The sequence below is a fragment of the Bos indicus genome, chromosome X (assembly GCF_029378745.1).
Source record: "Bos indicus isolate NIAB-ARS_2022 breed Sahiwal x Tharparkar chromosome X, NIAB-ARS_B.indTharparkar_mat_pri_1.0, whole genome shotgun sequence".
NCBI classification, from domain to species: domain Eukaryota; kingdom Metazoa; phylum Chordata; class Mammalia; order Artiodactyla; family Bovidae; genus Bos; species Bos indicus.
In genome coordinates, this window is record NC_091789.1 from 150979401 (window position 1) to 151000906 (window position 21506).

The window sequence follows — 21506 nt, forward strand, 5'->3', positions numbered from 1 at the left end:
CCAGGGATTGGAGCAACGTATAATCACCCCTAAATCAGGCATTATGGCACAGGAGTCCCTGGTCACTGAGAGATCAGTGAGGTCAGAGAGGTCACTGCTGTCACTGAGAGAGCGACTCGGGGAACACAGCCGTGTGGGAAGCTCACGGATGCATGAAAAGTACAGACGTACAGATGCAGTGATAAATACGGACACACGGAAAGAGGAGTAAATATAGATGCTCCCGGGCGTATAAACGCAGACACACGAGAAACACAGACGCAATAATAAATACAGAGACACAGATCAATGTGCACAGACGCACACAGAGGCAGGAAAAACACAGACGTACAGACGCAGTCATAAATACGGACACAGAGAAACAGGAAGAGATATAGACGCTCCCGGGCGTATAACTGCGGACCCACACAGACGCATGAGAAACACAGAGATACGAGAAACACAGAGACACGAGAAACACACGCATATAAACACAGACTCACGGAGAGAGGAAGAAATACAGACACACACAGACATATAAATGCAGAGCCAGGGCTTCCCTGGTGGCTCCGTGGGAAAGAATCTGCCTGCTGATGCTGGAGACGCGGGTTCCATCCCTGGTCCGGGGATATCCCACATGCAGGGAAACAGCCAAGCCTGTGCACCACGGCTGTGGAGCCTGGGATCCATGACCAGAGAAGTCACCACACTCTAAATGCACACGCTGAGATTCATGAAAAGAGGTGGGTGCAGACCTCTAAACGCACACACACAGGTGCGTGGTAAACGGGACACACGCAGAGCTTTAGACAGAGACGCCCAGATGCAGTGATGAATGCAGACGCCGAGACAGATATACACACACACACACACACACACAGACCGACAAAAACCTGGACACACACACACAGCCTCAGGGACCATCCCCCTTCACAGCCTTCCACAGCAAAGTGGCGGGCTCCATCCTTCCAACGCACTGCTCCCCAAGCTTTTAGGTACCAGGGACCGCTTTCACAGAAGACAATTTTTCACGGAGCGATGCGGGGAGAGGATGGTTTCAGGTTGATTCAGCGCATCGCGTTGATCAAGCACGTCATTTCTATTATTCTCACGCCAGCTGCAACCTCAGATCGTCAGGCACCGGATCCCAGACGCTGGGGGTCCCCTGTCTCGAGGAGATGAGTGTCCTCCAAGGCGCCCGGACTCTGCCTGTGGTCTGGGGTGAGCTGCAGGTGACCGAGGCACTCAGCATCTCCCCCCACCACCACGGCGACTTCCTCACCCAGGGAAGACAACCTCTCTCTCTATTTCCTGCCGTCCCAGGAACCATGAAGGCGCTGTGGTGCTCAGCGGTGTCTGCGGGAAGCCAAGCTCAGGCGCCAGCCAGAAAACATGACCCGATCCCTTTGAGGCTGAGCAAACTCCAGGCAACGCCAGCATACGTATGGAAGGACAAGGCAGACGGGCACGCGTCCCAAGACGCCCTCACGACTGTCTTATGGTCACAGACACAGAGAGAACGCAACTGCAAGAAGGTGTGTGTGCTGTGCTCAGTCACTCAGTCGTGTCCGGCTCTTTATGACCCTGTGGACTGCATAGCCCCCCCAGGTTCCTCTGCCCATGGGATTCTCCAGGCAAGAATACCAGAGCGGTGTGCCATGCCCTCCTGGGGAATCTTCCCCACCCAGGGATCGATTGAACCCAGGTCTCCCGCATTGCAGGTGGATTCTGTACCATCTGAGCCACACGGGACACCCATCTGGTCTGAAATCTTCCGGGCTGGTCCCAGGATCAGCGCCCCAGTATGCCTCCAACCTTTTCCTCAACTCCTCAAACGCACAAACGTCAACACGTCCAGACCTTGGTGCTAACAACATGCCTCTTTTTTCTCCCCTGGGATCCGGGTGCCCCTAATTCTGAAATGGCAACTCTTTGTACACATCAGCCTGGGTCACGAGCCAGCCAGAAAACACGACCCGATCTCTTTGAGGCTGAGCAAACTCCAGGCAACGCCAGCATACATATGGAAGGACAAGGCAGACGGGCACGCGTCCCAAGACGCCCTCACGACCGTGGTTAAGGCAACCCGCATCCAGAGGCTGTCTTTCAAAGGCAGAGCCCCCGAGAGCTGAGGAGCTTGGTCAGTCCACCCCGGATGGGCTTCACCCAAAACAACTCTGATGTCCGCGTTTTACGGGAACCGCTGGCCGCTGACAAAGTGAGAGGGTCTCGCCCGTGCTAGATAAAAGGTGTCCTCCTTCACAAGGAGGACCAAGGCTTTCAGGAGGAAACTTTCCACGTGTGTTAAGGCACTCATCGCAGGTCAAGTGTGCATGTTCACCCAAATAAAATATATATATCACATGCGGCCTGGAGGAGGCTGTTGTCAACGGAATTGTCTCTCCCCACCCCAAAGTGTTAGGTGCTAGCCTGAACTTCAGAACGGGACCTTCTCTGGAAACTAGGTCTCTGCAGGTGTGATGAAATGAAGGGTCTGAGATGAGGTCCTCCTGGATGGGGGTGGCCCTAAACCCAAGACACGGACACAGAGGAGAAGCCATGTGGAGACGGAGGCAGAGACGGGAGGGAGGCGGCCACCAGCCCAGGGATGAACGCCCAGAGCCTTCAGAAGCCCGAAGAGGCGGGAAGGACCCTCCCTTGGAGCCTCTGCAGGGAACCCAGCCCTGGGACCCCCCGACCTCAGACGTCTGGTCTCCAGGACTCAGGGAGGATATACATCTTCCGTGTCTGTGGTTTTAAACCACCTGATCTGTGGTCACTTATAACAACTTATTGTAACCTTTTATAATACAGTTCTTCCCGAAGGCTCAACAGGTAAAGAATCTGTCTGCAATGGAGGAGACACGGAGACCCATGTTCGATCCCTGGGTGGGAAAGATCCCCTGGAGGCGGAAATGGCAACCCACTGCAGTATTCTGCCCTGGAGAATCCCATGGACTGTATAGGCCAGGGGGTCACAAAGAGTCAGACACGGCTGGGCAGCGTTCACTTTCTAAGCGTGTTCGTTACATCAGGGACCACCCATCGCCGCGTGCGCCTTCGCCAGCCGCCAAACAGGTGAGGCAATTTGAGCTTTTTTTCCTAACAGCCACGAGAGCCATGGCGGTGGGAGATGGTTAACAAGTACAGACAGGATCTAACTGGTGTTCTAGAGAATTCTGACGAGAGAGAGGAACTCTGCTTACAGGAAAAAATAGCAAGAGCAGGGAGTTCAGCCAGCAGGAGGTGTTTGCTCTAAACAGCTGAAAAAAAATTTTTGTAGTAGTTAAAGGAAAACTCTCTCTCTGCTCAAAGCTCTTCCGACACCCAAAGGGTGGCTTTTCCACACCGAGCAATGGCCCAGTTCTCTTCGGACACCTTCTGGGCGCCCTACCATTCAGTTCAACCCTGATATGAGCTGACTTAGTGCAGACCCCACAGGGGTAAACGGCTTAGCCCCACTTCAACTCCAACCGCAAGGAGTGGGTCCCCAGGTCACTCACTTCTGTCCAACGTGGCTCCAACCTGAAGGCAGGAGGAGAAGGGGACGGCAGAGGAGGAGATGGTTGGATGCCATCACCCACTCAATGGACGTGAGTCTGGGTAGACTCCAGGAGTTGGCGATGGATAGGGAGGCCTGGCATGCAGCAGTCCACGGGGTCGCAGAGAGTCGGACACGACTGAGCGACTGAACTTAACTGAACAACGGCTCATGCCTGCAAGGGGAGCAGGACGGTTGTGCCTGGCTGGTTCAGCCACAAATGCAGGATTTTCTTCCCACTAAACAAAAAAAAACACCCGGTTCCTTCTGCTTTTCCCACTACAAAACGGCACCCGCCTTCCACCTCGACAAGGATTAAATCAGCTGCTGCTGCAGCTGCAGACCTTCGACACCCCCCGAAAGGAACTCAGGGTGGAGAGCAGACATCAGGCATGTGCGCTCTGGGAAAGACTGGTGGGACAGGTCTTCACATAGATATTTTCAGGAGCCAATGTTATGAAGCCAGCTCTTGCATCTTGTCATATCTGGAAAGCACTAAATCTCTTCATGGGGAGATGACATCAACTCCTGGTGACTAACAGAAGACTCTTTGCAAAGAGAAATGTTTGCGTGAACTCCTGCTTCACCAGAATCACATCAACACTGACCATCACCTCTTTGGAGCAACTTCTCAGAGCCATCTGAGGGGCTCTCTCCCAGGATGTGCTCCTCATTTAGCCCCCAAATAACACGTAACTCCAAAGTCTCAGGTTGTGCAATCTTTCTTAAGTCGACGCTTTGTCCTGGGATGTTTCTGGAGCCTAGCCCAAATCTGTAGGCAAGACTAACATGAACACAATAGAAACCTCTTATGTCCCCTGACCAGATAATCCCGAATACGTCATCTGCAGATCCTTCAATTAATAACATTGGCAGAGACCGTGTCTCTAAACGAGGTCACTGTCACGGATTCTGGATATAAACATATGCACACTTTTTGGGGGATACCCACTGAAAACAGGACATCCTTTGGCGGTTGCTGTTGTTCAGCTACTCAGTCGTGTTCAATTCTTTGCGACCCCATGGACTGCAGCACGCCAGGCCTCCCTGTCCATCACCAACTCCCAGAGCTTATTGAAACTCATATCCCTTGAGTCAGTGATGCCATCCAACCATCTCATCCTTTGTCACCCCCATCTCCTCCTGCCTTCAATCTTTCCAGCATCAGGGTCTTTTCCAATGAGTCAGCTCTTCGCATCAGGTGGTCAGAGTATTGGAGTTTCAGCTTCAGCATCAGTCCTTCCAGTGAATATTCAGGACTGATTCCCTTTAGGATGGAATGGTTGGCTCTCCTTGCTGTCCAAGGCACTCTCACTAAAACAGTATGAAGATTCCCTTAAAAACTAGGAATAAAACTGGCACATGACCCAGCAATGCCACTCACTGCTGGGCATACACACCGAGGAAACCAGAATTGAAAGAGACACGTGTACCCCAATGTTCATCGCAGCACTGTTTACAATCGCCAGGACATGGAAGCAACCTAGATGTCCATCAGCAGATGAATGAATAAGAAAGCTGTGGTACATATACATGATGGAGTATTACTCAGCCATTAAAAAGAACACATTTGAATCAGTCGTAATGAGGTGGATGAAACTGGAGCCTATTATACAGAGTGAAGAAAGTCAGAAAGAAAAACACCAATACAGTATACTAACACATATATATGGAATTTATAAAGATGGACCCTGTATGCGAGACAGCAAAAGAGACACAGATGTATAGAACAGTCTTTTGGACTCTGTGGGAGAGGGAGAGGGTGGGATGATTTGGGGGAAGAGCATTGACACATGTATGTTACCATAGGCAAAAGACCTGACCAGGGCAAGTCTGACGCACGACGCGGGGCACCCGAAGCCAGAGCTCTGTGATGCGTGCAGGGACGGGGTGGGGAGGGAGCTGGGAAGGGAGTCAAGAATGAAGGGGACACGTGTACCTATGACCGGTTCATGCTGACACATGGCGAAAGTCATCACAATATTGTAAACTAATTATATATTAAAAAAAAAAAAAGTCTTCTCCAGCAGCACAATTGAGAAGCATCCCAGCATTGCCATATCTTAACCAGCTAATCCATCAATAAGCTTAAGCTGTCTGTGGCAACCCAGACGGCCAGCACAGAAGGCGGATCAGCCCTCTCTCCAAAGACCCAGAATGGAAATCAGGCTCAGAAGCCCACCTGCCCCTGCCCTCATATACACGTTCCCGGAAGCCACGAGCTCAGGTCTGCACGAAACCTCCATCGAAGCAGGTACGGCCCGACGCTCATTTTCCTTCTGATTTTTACAAATACCCAAAACCTGGGTCTGAGGTAACAGCTTCTCCTTTTTTCAAATAATGTGCCTCTGCTTCTCCGTATATAAATAACCCTGCTTATTCAGGAGGTAAAAATAGCCGCCAAGAGTGGATGGCTCAAACAGAAATGAAGAAAGGGGAAGAAAATGGAACGGTACAGGTGTGAAGGTTACAAATGGGGGAGAAAAAATCCCGAAAGGGCGCATGTGGGTGCTCCGTTGCTCAGTCGTGTCTGACTCTTGGTGACCCCGTGGCCTGTAGCCCCGCCAGGCTCCTCTGTCCACGGGATTCTCCAGGCAAGAATACGGGAGTGGGTTGCCATGCCCTCCTGCAGGGGATCTTCCCCACCCAGGGATCAAATCCAAGTCTCTTGACTTGCAGGCGGATTCTTTACCGTCTGAGCCACCAGGGAAGCCCAACAAGTGTCCAAGGCTCTGGAAATTAGCATGTGGCAGAAACAGAGGTGTTCAGCTACGCTGGAAGGGGACCCATGAACCAGCACACGTAGAATGAGGCAGGGTCTCCTCCACCCCACCAGTCTGGACCAAGGGTCCCCAGCCTCTGGGATCCGATGCCTGAAGGATGCTATGAGCTGGAGCTGATGTAATAACAGAAATAAACTGCACAAAACAAAACAAAAAATTAAGGCTTCCCCAGTGGCTCAGCTGGTAAAGAATCCGCCTGAAATGCAGACGACCTGGGTTTGATCCCTGGCTGCGGAAGATCCCCTGGAGGAGGGCATGGCAACCCCCTCCAGTATTCTTGCCTGGAGAAATCCCATGGGCAGAGGAGCCAAAGAAATGTACGTTACATATTTATAAATGTGATTTATGTTCATATACGTATATGTGGGCTTTCCCGGTGACGGAGGTGGTAAAGAATCCGCCTGCGAATGCAGGAGACGCTGCTTACATCCCTGGGGTGGGCAGATCCCCTGGAGAAGGGCGTGGCAGCCCACTCCATATTCTTGCCTGGAGAATCCCATGGACAGAGGAGCCTGGAGGGCCACGGTCCACGGGGTCGCAGAGTGAGACACGACTGGGCATGCACGCCCAGTTAGTGCAAGGGGCTCGAGGGAGCCTGCAAGCATTCCCACCGCCCGAAGGTTCACGGAAACACGGTCTTTCACGAAACTGGTCCCTGGTGCCAAAAAGGCTGGGGACCTCTGGTCTGGACCATCCTCGCCTCCTGTGTAAACTGGGGTTTGGTCGCTACCTCAGGGGTCCTCAAGAGCACCCAGGACCCAGCAGAACCAGCAGAGGGAGAGCTCTGTGTGTCTGACTCAGTCCAGGCTCACCTGCTCAGGAAGCCTCACTGAAGTCGCTGAAGATTAACTCAGAGGGGCCGTGAGAAATTGCCTTTCCATCCTAGAGGAAATCAGTCCTGAATATTCACTGGAAGGACTGATGCTGAAGCTGAAACCCCAATACTTTGGCCACCTGATATGAAGAGCCAGCCTCATTTGAAAAGACCCTGATTGGGAAAGATTGAAGGCGGGAGGAGAAGGGGAAGACAGACGATGAGATGGTTGGATGGCATCACCGACTCAATGGTCATGACTTTGGGTAAACTCCAGGAGTTGGTGATGGACAGGGAGGCCTGGCGTGCTGCAGTGCATGGGGTCGCAAAGAGTCAGACACGACTGAGCGACTGAACTGAACCGAGAAACGTGCAGTGGAAGCCAGAGGTGAGGAGCAGGCAGGAAACAGACATCTGGGGGGATGTCAAGGTCAACACCTGAGCCCCACGGGAATCAGAACAACCTCCCCACTCCCCAGCTCTGTCAGACACACAGAACCTGTTCCTTTCCCTTCACCTGACTCTTCACAGTCAGCAAAGTCATGCCCTTTGACTTAAAAGGCACAGGACTTCCCCTCCATGGAGAGCAAGTGCAGGGTAGTCCTCCAGGGAAAGACCCACAAACGGCTAACCAAGAAGAGGCCCTAAGCATCACTCCCCCAGTTTCCTCCTCAGGCCCGTCTCCCCCCTGCCTGGGCAACATGCTTTCCATCGTGGAGACACTGATGGCATTTCCTAGGACCCTCTATGCACGGAATTTCTATTGCTGTTATTCAGTCACTCTGTCATGTCCGACTCTCTGCAACCCCATGGACCGCAGCACGCCAGGACTCCCTGTCCATCACCAACTCCCGGAGTTTATCCAAACTCATGTCCAGCGAGTGGGTGATGTCATCCAACCATCTCATCCTCTGTCGTCCCCTTCTCCTCCCGCCCTCAATCTTCCCCAGCATCAGGGTCTTTTCCAAGGAGTCAGCTCTTCGCATCAGGTGGCCAGAGTATTGGAGCTTCAGCTTCAGCATCCGTCCTTCCAATGAATGTTCAGAACTGATTTCCTTTAGGATGGACTGGTTGGAGCTCCTTGCTCTTTGCATCAGGTGGCCAGAGTATTGGAGCTTCAGCTTCAGCATCAGTCCTTCCAATTAAAAAAAAAAATTGTTAAGCAGGAGGGATAAACTGGAAAGAGATAAGTGAAGATTGACTGCATAGCACACGGAACTCTCCTCAGCGATCTATTACGGGCCTTCCCAGGCCGTCTGGTGGTTAAGACTCTGTCCTCCCACTGCAGGGGCTGTGGGTTCAACCGTTGGTCAGGGAACTAATTTCCCACAGGCTGGTCCACGTGCCCCCTCCCCAAAAAATAGAGATAAAAAAAATACTATGTAATGACGTATATGGGAAAAGAATGTAAAAAAGAGTGAATACCTGTGACTTGGTGGTAAAGAATCCACCTGCAAGGCAGGAGACCCAGGTTCGATCCCTGGGTTGGGAAGCTCCCCTGGAGGAGGGCTCAGCAACCACTCCAGTGTTCTTGCCTGGAGAATCCCATGGACACAGGAGCCTGGCGGGCTGCCGTCCACGAAGGCACAAAGGGTTGGACGCGACTGAAGTGACTTAGCACAAGCATAACTGTTGGTCGCTCAGTCCTGTCCGACTCTGAGACCTCATGGACTGCGGCCCCCCAGGCTTCTCTGTCCATGGGATTCTCCAGGCAACAATACTGGTGGGTGTTGCCATTTCCTCCTCCAGGGGATCTTCCCCACCCAGGGATCAAACCCAGGTCCCCTGCATGGCAGGCAAATTCTTCACCATCTAAGTCCAAGCACAGCTTAGCATATACTCCAGAAAATAAAATTTTAATTCAGACTTTATCTAATTCAGTCATGTGGAATACCTCTTTCTATGACCACCTGGAATAAACGAGGTGTCTCAGTAGTTGTAAAAAGAAAAAAATATATACAGATTTCATTTATTGAAATAAATGGTAAAGTTGTTTTGGGGGAAAAAAAAATGTGTTTAGCACACACAGGTTCCCTATACGTACAGACAGACGACAGAGTTAGGTTCCAGACAATATAAAGAGAGCAGTGTGGTCAGAAATAAAGACATGGATAGAGGGCTATCATCACAGACACTCACACACACACACACACACACACACACATACGTGTAGGTATGTACAGATCGGCACACATCTGTTTTCTGCGTCATAGAACCGTGTATGCTGTTGTTCAGTCGCCAAGTCATGGCTGACTCTTCGCAACCCCTCAGACTGCAGCACGCCAGGCTGCAGTATAAAAAGCCGCTATATAACCACAGAAGTAGGTACATCAATTCATACACCGGTCCAGTCTTCAGGCGGAACAGCGGGGAAATTATTAGAAGTCATAAGTCAGACATGAGTAGACAGGAAGCCAATTCCAACCCCATGTCTCCGGCAAAACGAGTGCCCCCAGGCACCACCTCCAGGCGTCTTTCTTCCGTAACTGCATCAGCTTGACACTCAATTCCAGCCTCACGAAGGCGGCACCCAGAGGTTCCGGGATGCAACACCCGAGATGAACGCTCCTGTCCCCGGTCAGATTCAGCCGTCAGCTCTGTTATCTCCGAAGAGCAGCCACGCCTGGCCGACCCGCAATGCACGGCTCAGCGTTTCCAAGTGAGCGGTCTATCAGACGCGGCCAAGACGCTTCAGCTGGCACCATCCAAAGCCAGACAGCATATTAAAAAGCAGAGACATCACTTGTCTGACAAAGGTCCGTCTAGTCAAGGCTATGGTTTTTCCTGTGGTCATGTATGGATGTGAGATTTGGACTGTAAAGAAAGCTGACCGCCAAAGAATTGATGCTTTGTAAGTGTGGTGTTGGAGAAGACTCTTGAGAGTCCCTTGGACTGCAAGGAGATCCAACCAGTCCATTCTGAAGGAGATCAGTCCTGAATGTTCATTGGAAGGACTGATGTTGAAGTTGAAACTCCAATCCTTTGGCCACCTGATGCGAAGAACTGACTTATTGGAACAGACCCTGATGCTGGGAAAGATTGAAGGTGGGAGGAGAAGGGGACGACAGAGGATGAGATGGTTGGATGGCATCACTGACTCGATGCAAGTGAGTCTGAGTGAACTCCGGGAGTTGGTGATGGACAGGGAGGCCTGGCGTGCTGTGATTCATGGGGTCGCAGAGTCGGACAGGACTGAGCAACTGAACTGAACTGAACAGCCGATTAACAATGCTGTGACGGTTTCATGCGGACAGTGAAGGGCCTGAAGCTCGGAGAAATGACTCCCCTGGGATGGAGCCCCTCGGGGGTGATCACAGAGCTTACAATTCGGGAGGAAACATATACATAAATACAAACACGACAATCATTAACAGCTAGCTGGGCTTGTCTGGCGGTGCAGTGGTTGAGAATCCACGTGCCAACGCAGGAGACCCAGGCTCGATCTCTGCGGGAAGACACCACATGTCGCTGCAGCCACAGAGCCCACGCACCACAGCCAATGAGCCTGGGCTCCAGAGCCCGGGAGTCAAAACTACTGAGGCCACGAGCAGCAGTTCCTGAAGCCCACGTGCCCGAGAGCCTGTGCTCTGCAGCAAGAGAGAGGAAGCTCCCAAGTGGAAAGTAGAACGCAGACAGGAAGCGGAAGAAGAGACCAGCGCTTGCTCGTCGCAACTACAGAAAAGCCACACGGCAACAAAGACCCAGCACAACCGGAAACAAAGATTAAATGCTTCTTCTGAAATGACAGTTGAAGTCTTGTCTTGCTTCTGATTATAAAACATATCTAACAGGACTTGCCCGGCCATCCAGTGGTTAAAAACCCACCTGCCAGGAAAGGGGACACGGGTCTGATCTCCGGTCCGGAAAGATCCCACGTCCCACCCAGGCTATGCCACCATGAAGAAACACGAACATAAACTCCTGCTTTCATGCAAAGTGAAGTCAGTCAGACAGAGAAAGACGAATGCGTTCTATCATATTGCTCACATGCAGAACCTAAAAGATACCACAAACGAAATTACAAAACAGTCAAGGCGTGGAAACAAACTAAGCTGTCCATTGACAGAGGAATGGTTCAAGAAGATGGGGTACATACATAAAATAGAACATTACGTGCCCTAAAAAAGAGCGAAATACAGCCCTTGGCAGCCACATGGATAGACCTAGAGATTGTGATGGGCTTCCCTGGTGGCTCAGAGGGTAAAGAATCCACCTGCAAGGCAGGAGACCCAGGCTCCATCCCTGGGTCAGGAAGATCCCCTGGAGGAGGGATTAGCTACCTTGGAAGATCCCCTGGAGGAGGGAATGGCTACCTTGGAAGATCCCCTGGAGGAGGGAACAGCTACCTTGGCAACAACCTCATAGATACAGACAGCTTGTTGCCACAGGTGCGGGCTGGGAGGTGAACGAAACAGGGAAGGACGGTCAGAGGCACAGAATTCCAGGTATAAGCCACACGACATGCAGCATGTTGATGGTAGTTCATGACGCTATATTTATTGCATATCAGAAAGTTGCTAAAGGAGTAGATATTAAAACTCCTCACGACAGACCTCTTGGACTCTATGGTGCAAAACAGACCAGCAATTCTTTTCTGCTTTTTCAAACTTAAACAATTTGAGATGTGTCCACGATCTATCCATTTCCTTGCGTGTGAGTGTCCTGGGTCGATCAAAACAAACCAATGGGATCATGACTTAAAACCACAGACATTCACCCTCCCTGAGTCCTGGAGATCAGATGTCTGAGGTCAAAGGGTCCCAGGGCTGAGCTCCCTGCAGAGTCTCCATGGGAGGGTCCTTCCCGCCTCTTCCGGCTTCTGGGGGCTCCAGGTGTCCATTCCTGGGCTGGTGGCCGCCTCCCTCCCATCTCCGCCTCCGTCTCCACGTGGCTTCTCCTCTGCGTCCATGTCTGTCCTCTTCTGTGTCTCATAAGGACCCTGTCCTTGGGTTTAGGGCCATCCCCATCCAGGAGGAACCTCATCTCAGACCTTTAACTCCATCACAGGAAGGAAGCAAAATAGAATGGACTGGAATCAAGTGAAAATAAGGATAATTAAAGAAAGTAAGATAAAACTCAAAGTGACCATCCGTGGGCATAAACCTCATATCCCTCGACAGGGCAGAAAAACAAGAAACATGCAAAATAGACAGACAAGAATGGGAAAAAAGAAGAAGAAAAGATAAGAATGAAACGTGACCGACACCGTCTCTTCACTGCAGGCGTTGCGTCATGACGGGGGTGCGGGGTCACACGCTGCAGGGCTCATTTCCTGGCCAAGACAGCATCGTAGGTTCCCCCCGTCCTCCGGCACCGCACGTCTCGGAAGCCGGCGGGGCCCAGGAGCGCGCGGTACTCGGCGGGGGTCCGCTCACGGCCCTCCGTCTGCACCAGCATGTTCAGCGAGTACAGCAGCGTGGTCAGAGGGCCCCGCCCGTCCGTGTCCAGGAGGCTCTCGATGACCAGGATGCCGCCACCTGCCGCGGGGAGGGTGAGGGGTTGAGCGAGGGTCAGCCCAGACCCAGGACCCACTGGCCACTCTCTCCTCACCCGGCTTCCTGCACACACCCCCGGCTCGTAGGTTAGCCCACAGCTCCGGGCATCTCCCACCCTCCCCTGCAAGATGGACCCTAATCTAGGACCCCCCGCGGGACAGAGCCTGACCTAGGACCCCCCGCGGGACAGAGCCTGACCTAGAACACACAGCCATCGTCCCCTCTTTCCTCCCAGCTTTAGAGGCCAGCGTGGCCCGTAGGCGCTGGACAGAGCACACGATTAAGCAGGGCTGTGTCTACAAACACTGTCCACCCGCCTCTGGCTGGTAACCAGGAGCGGGCTCAGTCGCTTCAGCCGTGTCTGACTCTTTCCCACCCCATAGACTGTAGCCCCACCAGGCTCCTTATGTCCACGGGACTCTCCAGCCAAGAATGCTGGAGAGGGTTGCCATGCAAGGACAGGGTCCTTATGAGAAACGGAAAAAGAGACAGACAGAGCCAGAGGAGAAACCAGGTGGACACAGAGGCAGAGACGGGAGGGAGGCGGGGAGGAAGGACCATCGATCCTCAAAACGCATCCTTCGGAACGCACCCCCGGAAAACGACATGTGACCGTTCGTTCTTATTTTCCAGCTTCATCGCTTAGAAACAAATCCACAAAACGGTGTGTCACGTCATTTTCTCTGAAAGCTCAAAGGCGAGTGTGCCAATCAAGCGATCAAAGTAACCCTTACACACGTTCTGACCCGTTTTATTCCGTACCCGATTCTCAGACCAAACGCCACGTTCTCCTGGCTTCTTTAAAAAGTCACCAAGTCCTGGGTCCTTTTTGGACAATGGATCTCGTGGCTAAGAATGCCCACACTCCCTCCCCGTGATGTCAAAGTAAGATCCGTGCGTTATTGATAGTAATTTGCAGCGATGCAGACACAGTGGGGCTGACCATCAGTAGGAGGCTTATGGGGAGAGGCGGAGATGGGACCTCCAAGCAGCGAGAACGTGAGGAAAAGAGGTTTGCCTCCAGATGTGGGGGATTCTCCTAGCTGCGCTGTCTGGAAGGTCGTGTCTGTACCATGCACGCAACATCTGAGTGTGCCGATACATATTCACGCACATACATATACCGATGCAGACACGTGTAACACAGACATGCATACACATACGTACCCATATGTACACGGGTGTCCCTGATCGCTCAGTGAGTAAAGACTCCGCCTGCAGTGCGGGAGACCCAGGTTCGATTCCTGGGTCGGGAAGATCCCCTGGAAAAGGGATAGGCTACCCACTCCCGTATTCTTGGGCTTCCCTGGTGGCTCAGCTGGTAAAGAATCCACCTGCAGTGCGGGAGACCCGGGTTTGATCCCTGGGTTGGGAAGATCCCCTGGACAAGGAAACGGCTACCCACTCCGGTATTCTGGCCTGGAGAATTCCATGGGCTGTATAGTCCATGGGGTCGCAGAGTCGGGCATGACTGATCAACTTTTACAGCCCATAATGTAACTACATACGCAAATGTAATATACTTTTACTGTAAATATATAGTATTTTAATATTTTAAATTTTTACATTTAAACATTTTTCATGATATTTATTTTTAAGGATATCCAAAAATAACACAAATTACGTAACTATTATTTTATATTTTTGACATCCATTCATTCATTTACTATTTAAAAGTAAACGCTTAACATATAAATTTTAAATGTAAATATGACATGCTTTATGTATTATATATGTGCATGTCCGGTCGCTCAGTCGTGTCCAGCTCTTTGCGACCCCATGGACTGTGGCCCTCCAGGCTCCTCTGTCCATGGGATTCTCCAGGCAAGAATACTGCAGGGGGTTGCCATCTCCTTCTCCAGGGGATCTTCCCGACCCAGGGATCGAATCAGAGTCTCCTACATTTCCTACACTGGCAGCTGAGTTCTTTACCACTCGCACCACCTGGGATTTGTGTATATATATGTGTGTGGGCTCCAATCCTTTGGCCACCTGATGCGAAGAGCTGACTCATTGGAAAAGACCCTGATGCTGGGAAAGATTGAAGGCGGGAGGAGAAGGGGGCGACAGAGGATGAGACGGCTGGATGGCATCACCAACTCAATGGACGTGAGTTTGAGTGAACTCCGGAAGCTGGTGAGGGACAGGGAGGCCTGACGTGCTGCAGTCCATGGGGTTGCAAAGAGTTGGACACGACTGAGCTACCAAACTGAAATACGGGAAGCAAACCAGAGCCCACACAGCATCACCCCCGGGAGAAACTCATAGTTTCCGTGACCTTGGAGACGCCGAGCCACGCACATTCTTCTAAACAGAAAAACCGCAGGCAAGCCACTACCCATTTGGGCAACTTTTTCTATTTTTTTTTTCTTTTAACTAATTTTTTATGGACCTACAGCTTCTTGACAATGTTGCGTTCGTTTCTGCCACACAGCAGAGGGAATCAGCCGTGCGTGCTGTGGGCTGAGTCGCTTGAGTCGTGTCTGAGTCTGTGCGACCCCATGGACTGCTGCCCGCCAGGCTCCTCTGTCCATGGGATTCTCCAGGCTACAGATACATATATATCTGTTCCTTGGCGATTTTCCTGTCTGTACAAACTAATAATAATAATGATACTAGGGTTCAATGAAGGACGTCCTCAGGGGTCCGCTGGCTAAGACTCTGTACGCTCAAAGCAGGGGACCCGGGTTCCACGCCTGGCCAGGGGACTAGATCCCGCCTGCCACAGCTAAGAGTTTGCAAGCCATGACAAAGGATCCCGTATCCCACGACGAAGATGGAAGATCTCCAGCACCGTGGCTAAGATCCAGCACAGCTAAAGAAATGAATCGGTAAAAATAAACTTAAAGGACCAAGGTTTCAAACGTCCCTCTACACAAAGTCAAAAAAAAAAATAAACAACTCAAGTCACCATCAAGTAATGTCAGTGTGCATTGAAACATAAATAATTCACTTTTGCTCAACACACTTCCTAGAGCTCCCCCACGGAAGGGCTCTAGACACAACCCTCCAGAAACGACTTCACTTCTGAAAATGACACTGTACTTTGAGAACCGCAACTTCAGGGTGGGGGGAATGGAAGAGTGTGGCGATGAAGAGACGATATGAGGGAGCCCGTGACGTGGTGGTGTCTCGAAAAGGAAGGCAGCCTCCAGAGGCCGGCCGGAACTCCGGCCTCCTCACACGCAGAGGCGCGTCTATGTCCCCGTGACGGGGTTTGCGAGCCCTCGTCGCGTCGAGACACCCGTCCCTCTGCCCTGAGTGGACCCGCGGGCCCGGCGCCCGGCGTCCCCGCCACCTACCTGTCCTGCAGGCCCGATAGACTCTCTGCAGCAGGTGGGAGCACTTGGCATCGGTCCAGTCATGCAGGACCCTGGCCAGGATATACAGGTCCGCCTCCGGGAGGGCGTCTTTGAAGAAATCCCCTGCAACACAGGCGAGGGGGCCCCTTGTCAGCCTGCCTCAATTCCAAGTGAGGACACCTACGCCCCGTGTGGCCGGGTCACTCATACACACAGACCTGGCCCCAGATGCCCCCAGCTGCTGACCTCCCGAAACAGAAGACGTCTCCGTGTGACGATGAGACGATTCTGAACGATGCAATACTCCCTTTACGCCCCCTTTCCGCGTCAGCTCTGGGCGACGGTTTTATTTTTACTTGATTTCAGAAAGTCTCGTGTAAATAGCACCCTTAAAGCAGCGGTCCCAACCCTCCTGGGCTTCCCAGGGGGCTCAGATGGTCAAGAATCTCCCTGCCAATGCAGGACACCAGGGTTTGATCTCTGGGTTGGGAAGATTCCCCCTGGAGAAGGGAATGGCAACCCACTCCAGCATTCTTGACTGGAGCATCCCCATGGACAGAGGAGCCTGGCAGCTACAGTCCGTGCATTGCAAAGAGTTGAACACGACCGAGCAACTAACCACTTCATTTCACGTCCATCTGGTTTTCCCAGCTTCCAAAGCCTGCTTCTTTTTCTTTTTTAAAAACCAATGGGACCTGTAGTGTCTTTCCTGCTTTCTTTTTCCTTCTGCTCTTTTTCTTTCTTCTCTTTTGTCTTTCTCAGCCTTCCTTCCCCCACCCCTTTCTTTCTTTCTTGCACTGGGTCTTCCAGCATGCAGGAACTCAGCTCCTGGACCAGGAGTGGAACCAGAGCCCCCTGTCCTGGAAGCTCAGAGTCTTAGCCACTTGGGCCATCAAGGAAGTCCCCCAAAGGCTCCTTCTTCACCCCATTTCCCGGGTGAGGCACAGAACTGACACCGTCAGCGTGTGTATTTCCAAGAACATGCCCTAGAGGTGGTTAACTTCACACCGAGGTCCTCCTTCTGAGCACAAAATCAAAGGGGGCTCCCCAAACTCAGTCACCCAGATTCAGTATATTTTAATTCAACAGTTTAAAAAAATCCAGCATAAAGCCCCCCGTTCCGCACCCCCCCAAAAAAGAAAACTTCCTGATGGTCTACATTTCAGAATTTTAAATAAAGGCAGCATCCCGTCCTTTAAGAACACAGTCTGGCACATTCTGGTCACCTTCAAATCTGCCTGTCGGACGCAGAGTCATTGGAAAGGAGCTGACCCTTCACCCGGGTCAGTCAGAGTCCCCCCGCATACGGCCCTGGATGGAATGCTGGCGGCCTGTCCCTTGAGATGCCCTGAACTTGGAGGTGAACTTTTTAAAAAAATAAAATAAGGAATTAATTCCCCTGCTGTCAAGCGTTTAGGACTCCATGGTTTCATTACCAAGAAAATAGGTTCAATCCCAGGTCAGGGAACTAAGATCCCACAGGCTGCATCCCATGGCCAAAATAATAACAATAATCATAATAATAGGGAGTTCTTGGCAGATCTCAGAGTGGACAGAAATGATACCCCCCACCTGCTGTGTTCCTCCTGACACAGCAGAGAAAAAGAGTCACAAACAGCCAGTTGTGTCTACACATGGAGGTACACGGTGTCTACAGCTCAGACCTCGGTACCGAAGTGACGGCCCGCAGCTGGAAACCTCGCCCCCCGTTTCCAAGGCAACCACAAGTCCCTCGCAGCGGTCCGCAAAGCTGCTGTGGTTTCTGAGCCTTGGGACATCTGAGAAGCTTCTGTCTTTTCAGTCGATAACTGTCCCCTCACCTTGCCTTTGACCCACGTCGCTCATTGCCACTCGCACACGAGCTGGTTGTAAATACCTACGTGAGTTTCCCGGGACGGCCGTAAGAAGTGCCCAGAGACCAGGACATCTGTCCTCTCCCAGCCCTGGAGACCAGACGTCTGAGGTCAGGTGTCCCAGGGCTGAGCTCCCTGCAGAGGCTCCAGGGGAGGGTCCTCCCCGCCTCTTCCAGCTTCTGGGGGCTCCAGGTGTCCATCCAGCTCCAGGCGGCTGGTGGCCGCCTCCCTCCCATCTCTTCCTCCGTCTCCACGTGGCTTCTCCTCTGTGTCCGTGTGTCTCCTCTTCTCTGTCTTATAAGGACCGTGTCACTGGGGTTTAGGGCCACCCCTATCCAGGAGGATCCTCATCTCAGACCCTTCACTCCATCACCTCTGCAAACACCTTATTTCCTAAAGTCCTGTTTACAAACTCTGGGTGAGGAGACACACTGAACTCAGTACAACACTCAGGAAAGAATTAACTGCAAGAAAACAATACCCTCCCACATTTCCCACCCATCCTGCATCACAGTTCTAGGTTTAAATGCCCAGGTGCTCAGTCATGTCCGACTCTTTCATGACCCCATGGACTGTAGCCCCGACAGGCTCCTCTGTCCATGGGGATTCCCCAGGCAAGAATACTGGAGTGGGTCGCCATTTCTGTCTCCAGGGGATCTTCCCGACTCGGGGATCGAACCTGCATCTCTTGCGTATTCTGCCCTGGCAGGCGGATTCTTTACCACTGAGCCCCCTGGAAGCTCCATCTTAAGGGGGTGTATTTGGATGGTCCAGAAAGCCATGCTGAACACCCACTGGCTCCATCTCCCGAGCCCGCCAGGACCCACGTGTTTCCCTGCGGACACAGACAGTGTTCCAGACACCCACCTTCATGGAAGCTGATGCGCTCGTCCTCCGAGGCTGAGAAATGTCTCTTGGCGATCTGCACCACTCCTGGGATGTCGAACACAATGGCCCGACATCCCGGGTACAGGGACACGCACGCCTTGGCCAGAGCCCCAGAACCGCCTGCAAGAGAATGTGGGCTGTGACAGCCCCCAGACTTGGGCGGTACCCACAGTCTGGTCTCCATGGTGACAGGCTCACGTACAAAGCCCTGTATCTAAGGCAACTTCCTGGCTGCACCAACCCACACATCCACCTTCCATGTAGACTCTGACCTGACGGCTTCCCCTCGTCCGCCCAAGAACAGACAACAGCCAGGCAGAGGAAGCCCCTGGGCAGATGCCACAGGAAGACGTGCCCATGTCTCCCTGTGGGAGACATTTCCAGGGGACACCCGGGTGAGACATGGAGACCTCCCTCCAGATGCCAGCAGTGTGAACATCTCAGAGTCAAGGAATCCACTTTTATAAAATAACCTCAACCTAAAGGTCCATCAACAGACCTATGGATGGAGAAGATGTCGCACACATACACAGTGGAATATTACGCAGCCGTGAAAAAGAACACAGCGATGCCATCGCCACGATGCGGACGGACCTAGAGATGATCGGACCAAGTGACGTTCGTCAGAGAGAGAGAGACAAATACCACGTGACGTCACTCATTCGTGGAACCTAAAATGTGATACTAATGAACTTCTGCCCAAAACAGAAACAGAGTCTCAGACACGGGAAACAAACACACCAAAGGGCAACGAGGGGAGGGATACGTGAGGAGACTGGGACAGACACGGGCACGCTGCTATGAATCACTCTGATACTTGACAAGTTTCTAGTGTGCAGCGCAGGGAATTCTACTCAATATGTGTGCCTGTGCTAAGTCACATCAGCTGTGTTCAACTCTGTGTGACCCCGTGGACCGTAGCCCCCCAGGCTCCTCTGTCCATGGGAGTCTCCAGGCAAGAATCCTGGAGTGGGTTGCCATGCCCTCCTCCAGGGGATCTTCCCGACCCAGGGATCGAACCCAGGAGTCCTGCAATGCAGGCAGATTCCTTAGCATCTGAGCCACCAGGGAAGCCCTAGGGTCTACAAAGAGGGTTCCAAACGCAGCTCCAGGGTCCGGGGCGGACACTCACCCCCCAGGTCGCAGATGAGCGGGAAGGGGGACAGGTCGAAGGCGGCCAGCACCGTCGCCCCCTCCAGCCTCCACACGTCCTGCAGACCCTGCATGAACTGCAGCCTTTCGTCCTCGGACCTGGAACACGACGAGATGAGCCCATGAGAACCTTGTGGAGTCCAGTAGGTATCACCCTGAGCAACAACCCAGGGGCCCCCGAGCTGAGCGAAGACCCGGGTCCTTCACCCACCGGGGTGGAGCGCCAGGCAACCGGATCAGCTGTGCAATGCGGGAGGCTGGAGGCTGGAGGCCGGTGAGGGTTGTCCACACAGGCTGGGGGAGGGGGCTGGGCATGATGGATTCAGGGACGTGGAGACAAGTGGAGGGGGAGCTGGGTCCCGGGAGGAGGGGGGAGGAGGCTCTCGGGAGGGGACAGAGGTGAGAAGGAGCCAACGACGCTGCAGGATGGGCGGGAGAGTGGGGCGGTGAGGGTCTCCTGGGGGCCGCCTGTCGTCTCTCACCCTCTGCAGAGGCTGCTCTATGGTTTTGGAGGCAGTGGGGAGGTAAGGAGGCAGGGAAGAATGCACGGGGTGCACAGCCTGCCCCGGGTCTCAGGACCCTCAGCAGTGACCACCCTCCCTCCTTAATTGTTGGTGCATTTCCTGCCCCAGCCTGGGAGCAGCCACACACACTTCAGACAGTCATGAAGCCACCAGCATCGTCTGACACGTCGTCACGGAGTCACCAGCAAGGTCTGACCCCTGTGGCGTCACACGTCATCTGACGAGTCACCCACAGCTGACGCTGGTGCTGCCTACAAAGCCCCAGGCTTGTCTCTTTCCACAGCCCGCCCCAAAAGAAAAAGGATTTCCCCGCTCATTCTGGACAGATCCAAGGAGTGCCTAACTTTTCTACTGGAATATTACTCAGCCAAGAAAAAGAACAGATTAATGCCATTGATAGCAGCCTGGATGGACCGAGTGACTCTTATGCTAAGGAAAGGAACTCAGAGAGAGAAAGGCAGATCCTATACCACCGACAGGTACGTGCTAGAAATTTAGGCAAATCAACCATTTTACCAACACAAACACACTCACAAACTTAGAAAGCGTTAGTCACTCAGTCCTGTCTGCCCCTCTGCGACCGCACAGACTGTAGCCCGCCAGGCTCCTCTGTCCATGAGGTTCTCCAGGCAAGAACACTGGAGTGGGTTGCCATGGCAGCCCTCCTCCAGGGGATCTTCACGACCCAGAGTTTGAACACAGATCTCCACCATTGCACGCGGATTCTTTACAGTCTGAGCGAACAGGAAAGACCTAAACTCTGAAAACCAAGTAATGATTATAAAAAATTTAGAAAAAAAAGAAAGGGAGAAAGGAAAAATTGAGCTGGCTAATAACAAATGCCATTTGGGCACGCATCCTCGAGCACTCCAGTCGCGTCCAAGTCTTTCTGCCCCGATGGACCATTGCCCACCAGGCTGCTGTATCCATGGGATTTTCCCAGGCTTGAACATATACGTCACAGATGATGAAAATGGACCTGTTGAGTAGCATGGGGCAGTCTAGGGAACACCCAGGAATCACCTTATATGGGGGAAAGAACCGAAAAGAGAATATAGCCGTGGCTGTGTCTCACTGAACCAACTTCCTGTACACTTGAAACAAACCTATCACTGATCCTCAACTCTGCTCCAGTGTAAAGAAACAGCCAAAGAACAAACAGAAAAAAGCAAAAG

General features: G+C 52.4%; 1 protein-coding gene across 3 annotated transcripts in view; it reads right to left on the reverse strand.

The window, feature by feature from the left end:
• ASMT (acetylserotonin O-methyltransferase) overlaps positions 1-21506 on the reverse strand; it is a 51979-nt gene that overhangs the window by 14183 nt on the left and 16290 nt on the right. For 2 of the 3 annotated variants that reach the window (XM_070785202.1, XM_070785201.1), the window contains 4 exons: positions 19788-19906; positions 18635-18775; positions 15915-16037; positions 10291-12594 (listed from right to left, as the gene is read on the reverse strand). In XM_070785202.1, coding sequence (XP_070641303.1) covers positions 12383-12594; positions 15915-16037; positions 18635-18775; positions 19788-19906 — 595 coding nt within the window. In that variant the 3' untranslated portion in view covers positions 10291-12382. Of the gene's footprint in view, positions 1-10290; positions 12595-15914; positions 16038-18634; positions 18776-19787; positions 19907-21506 lie in introns of those variants that run through there. The other variant, XR_011565438.1, reaches the window with a different exon arrangement.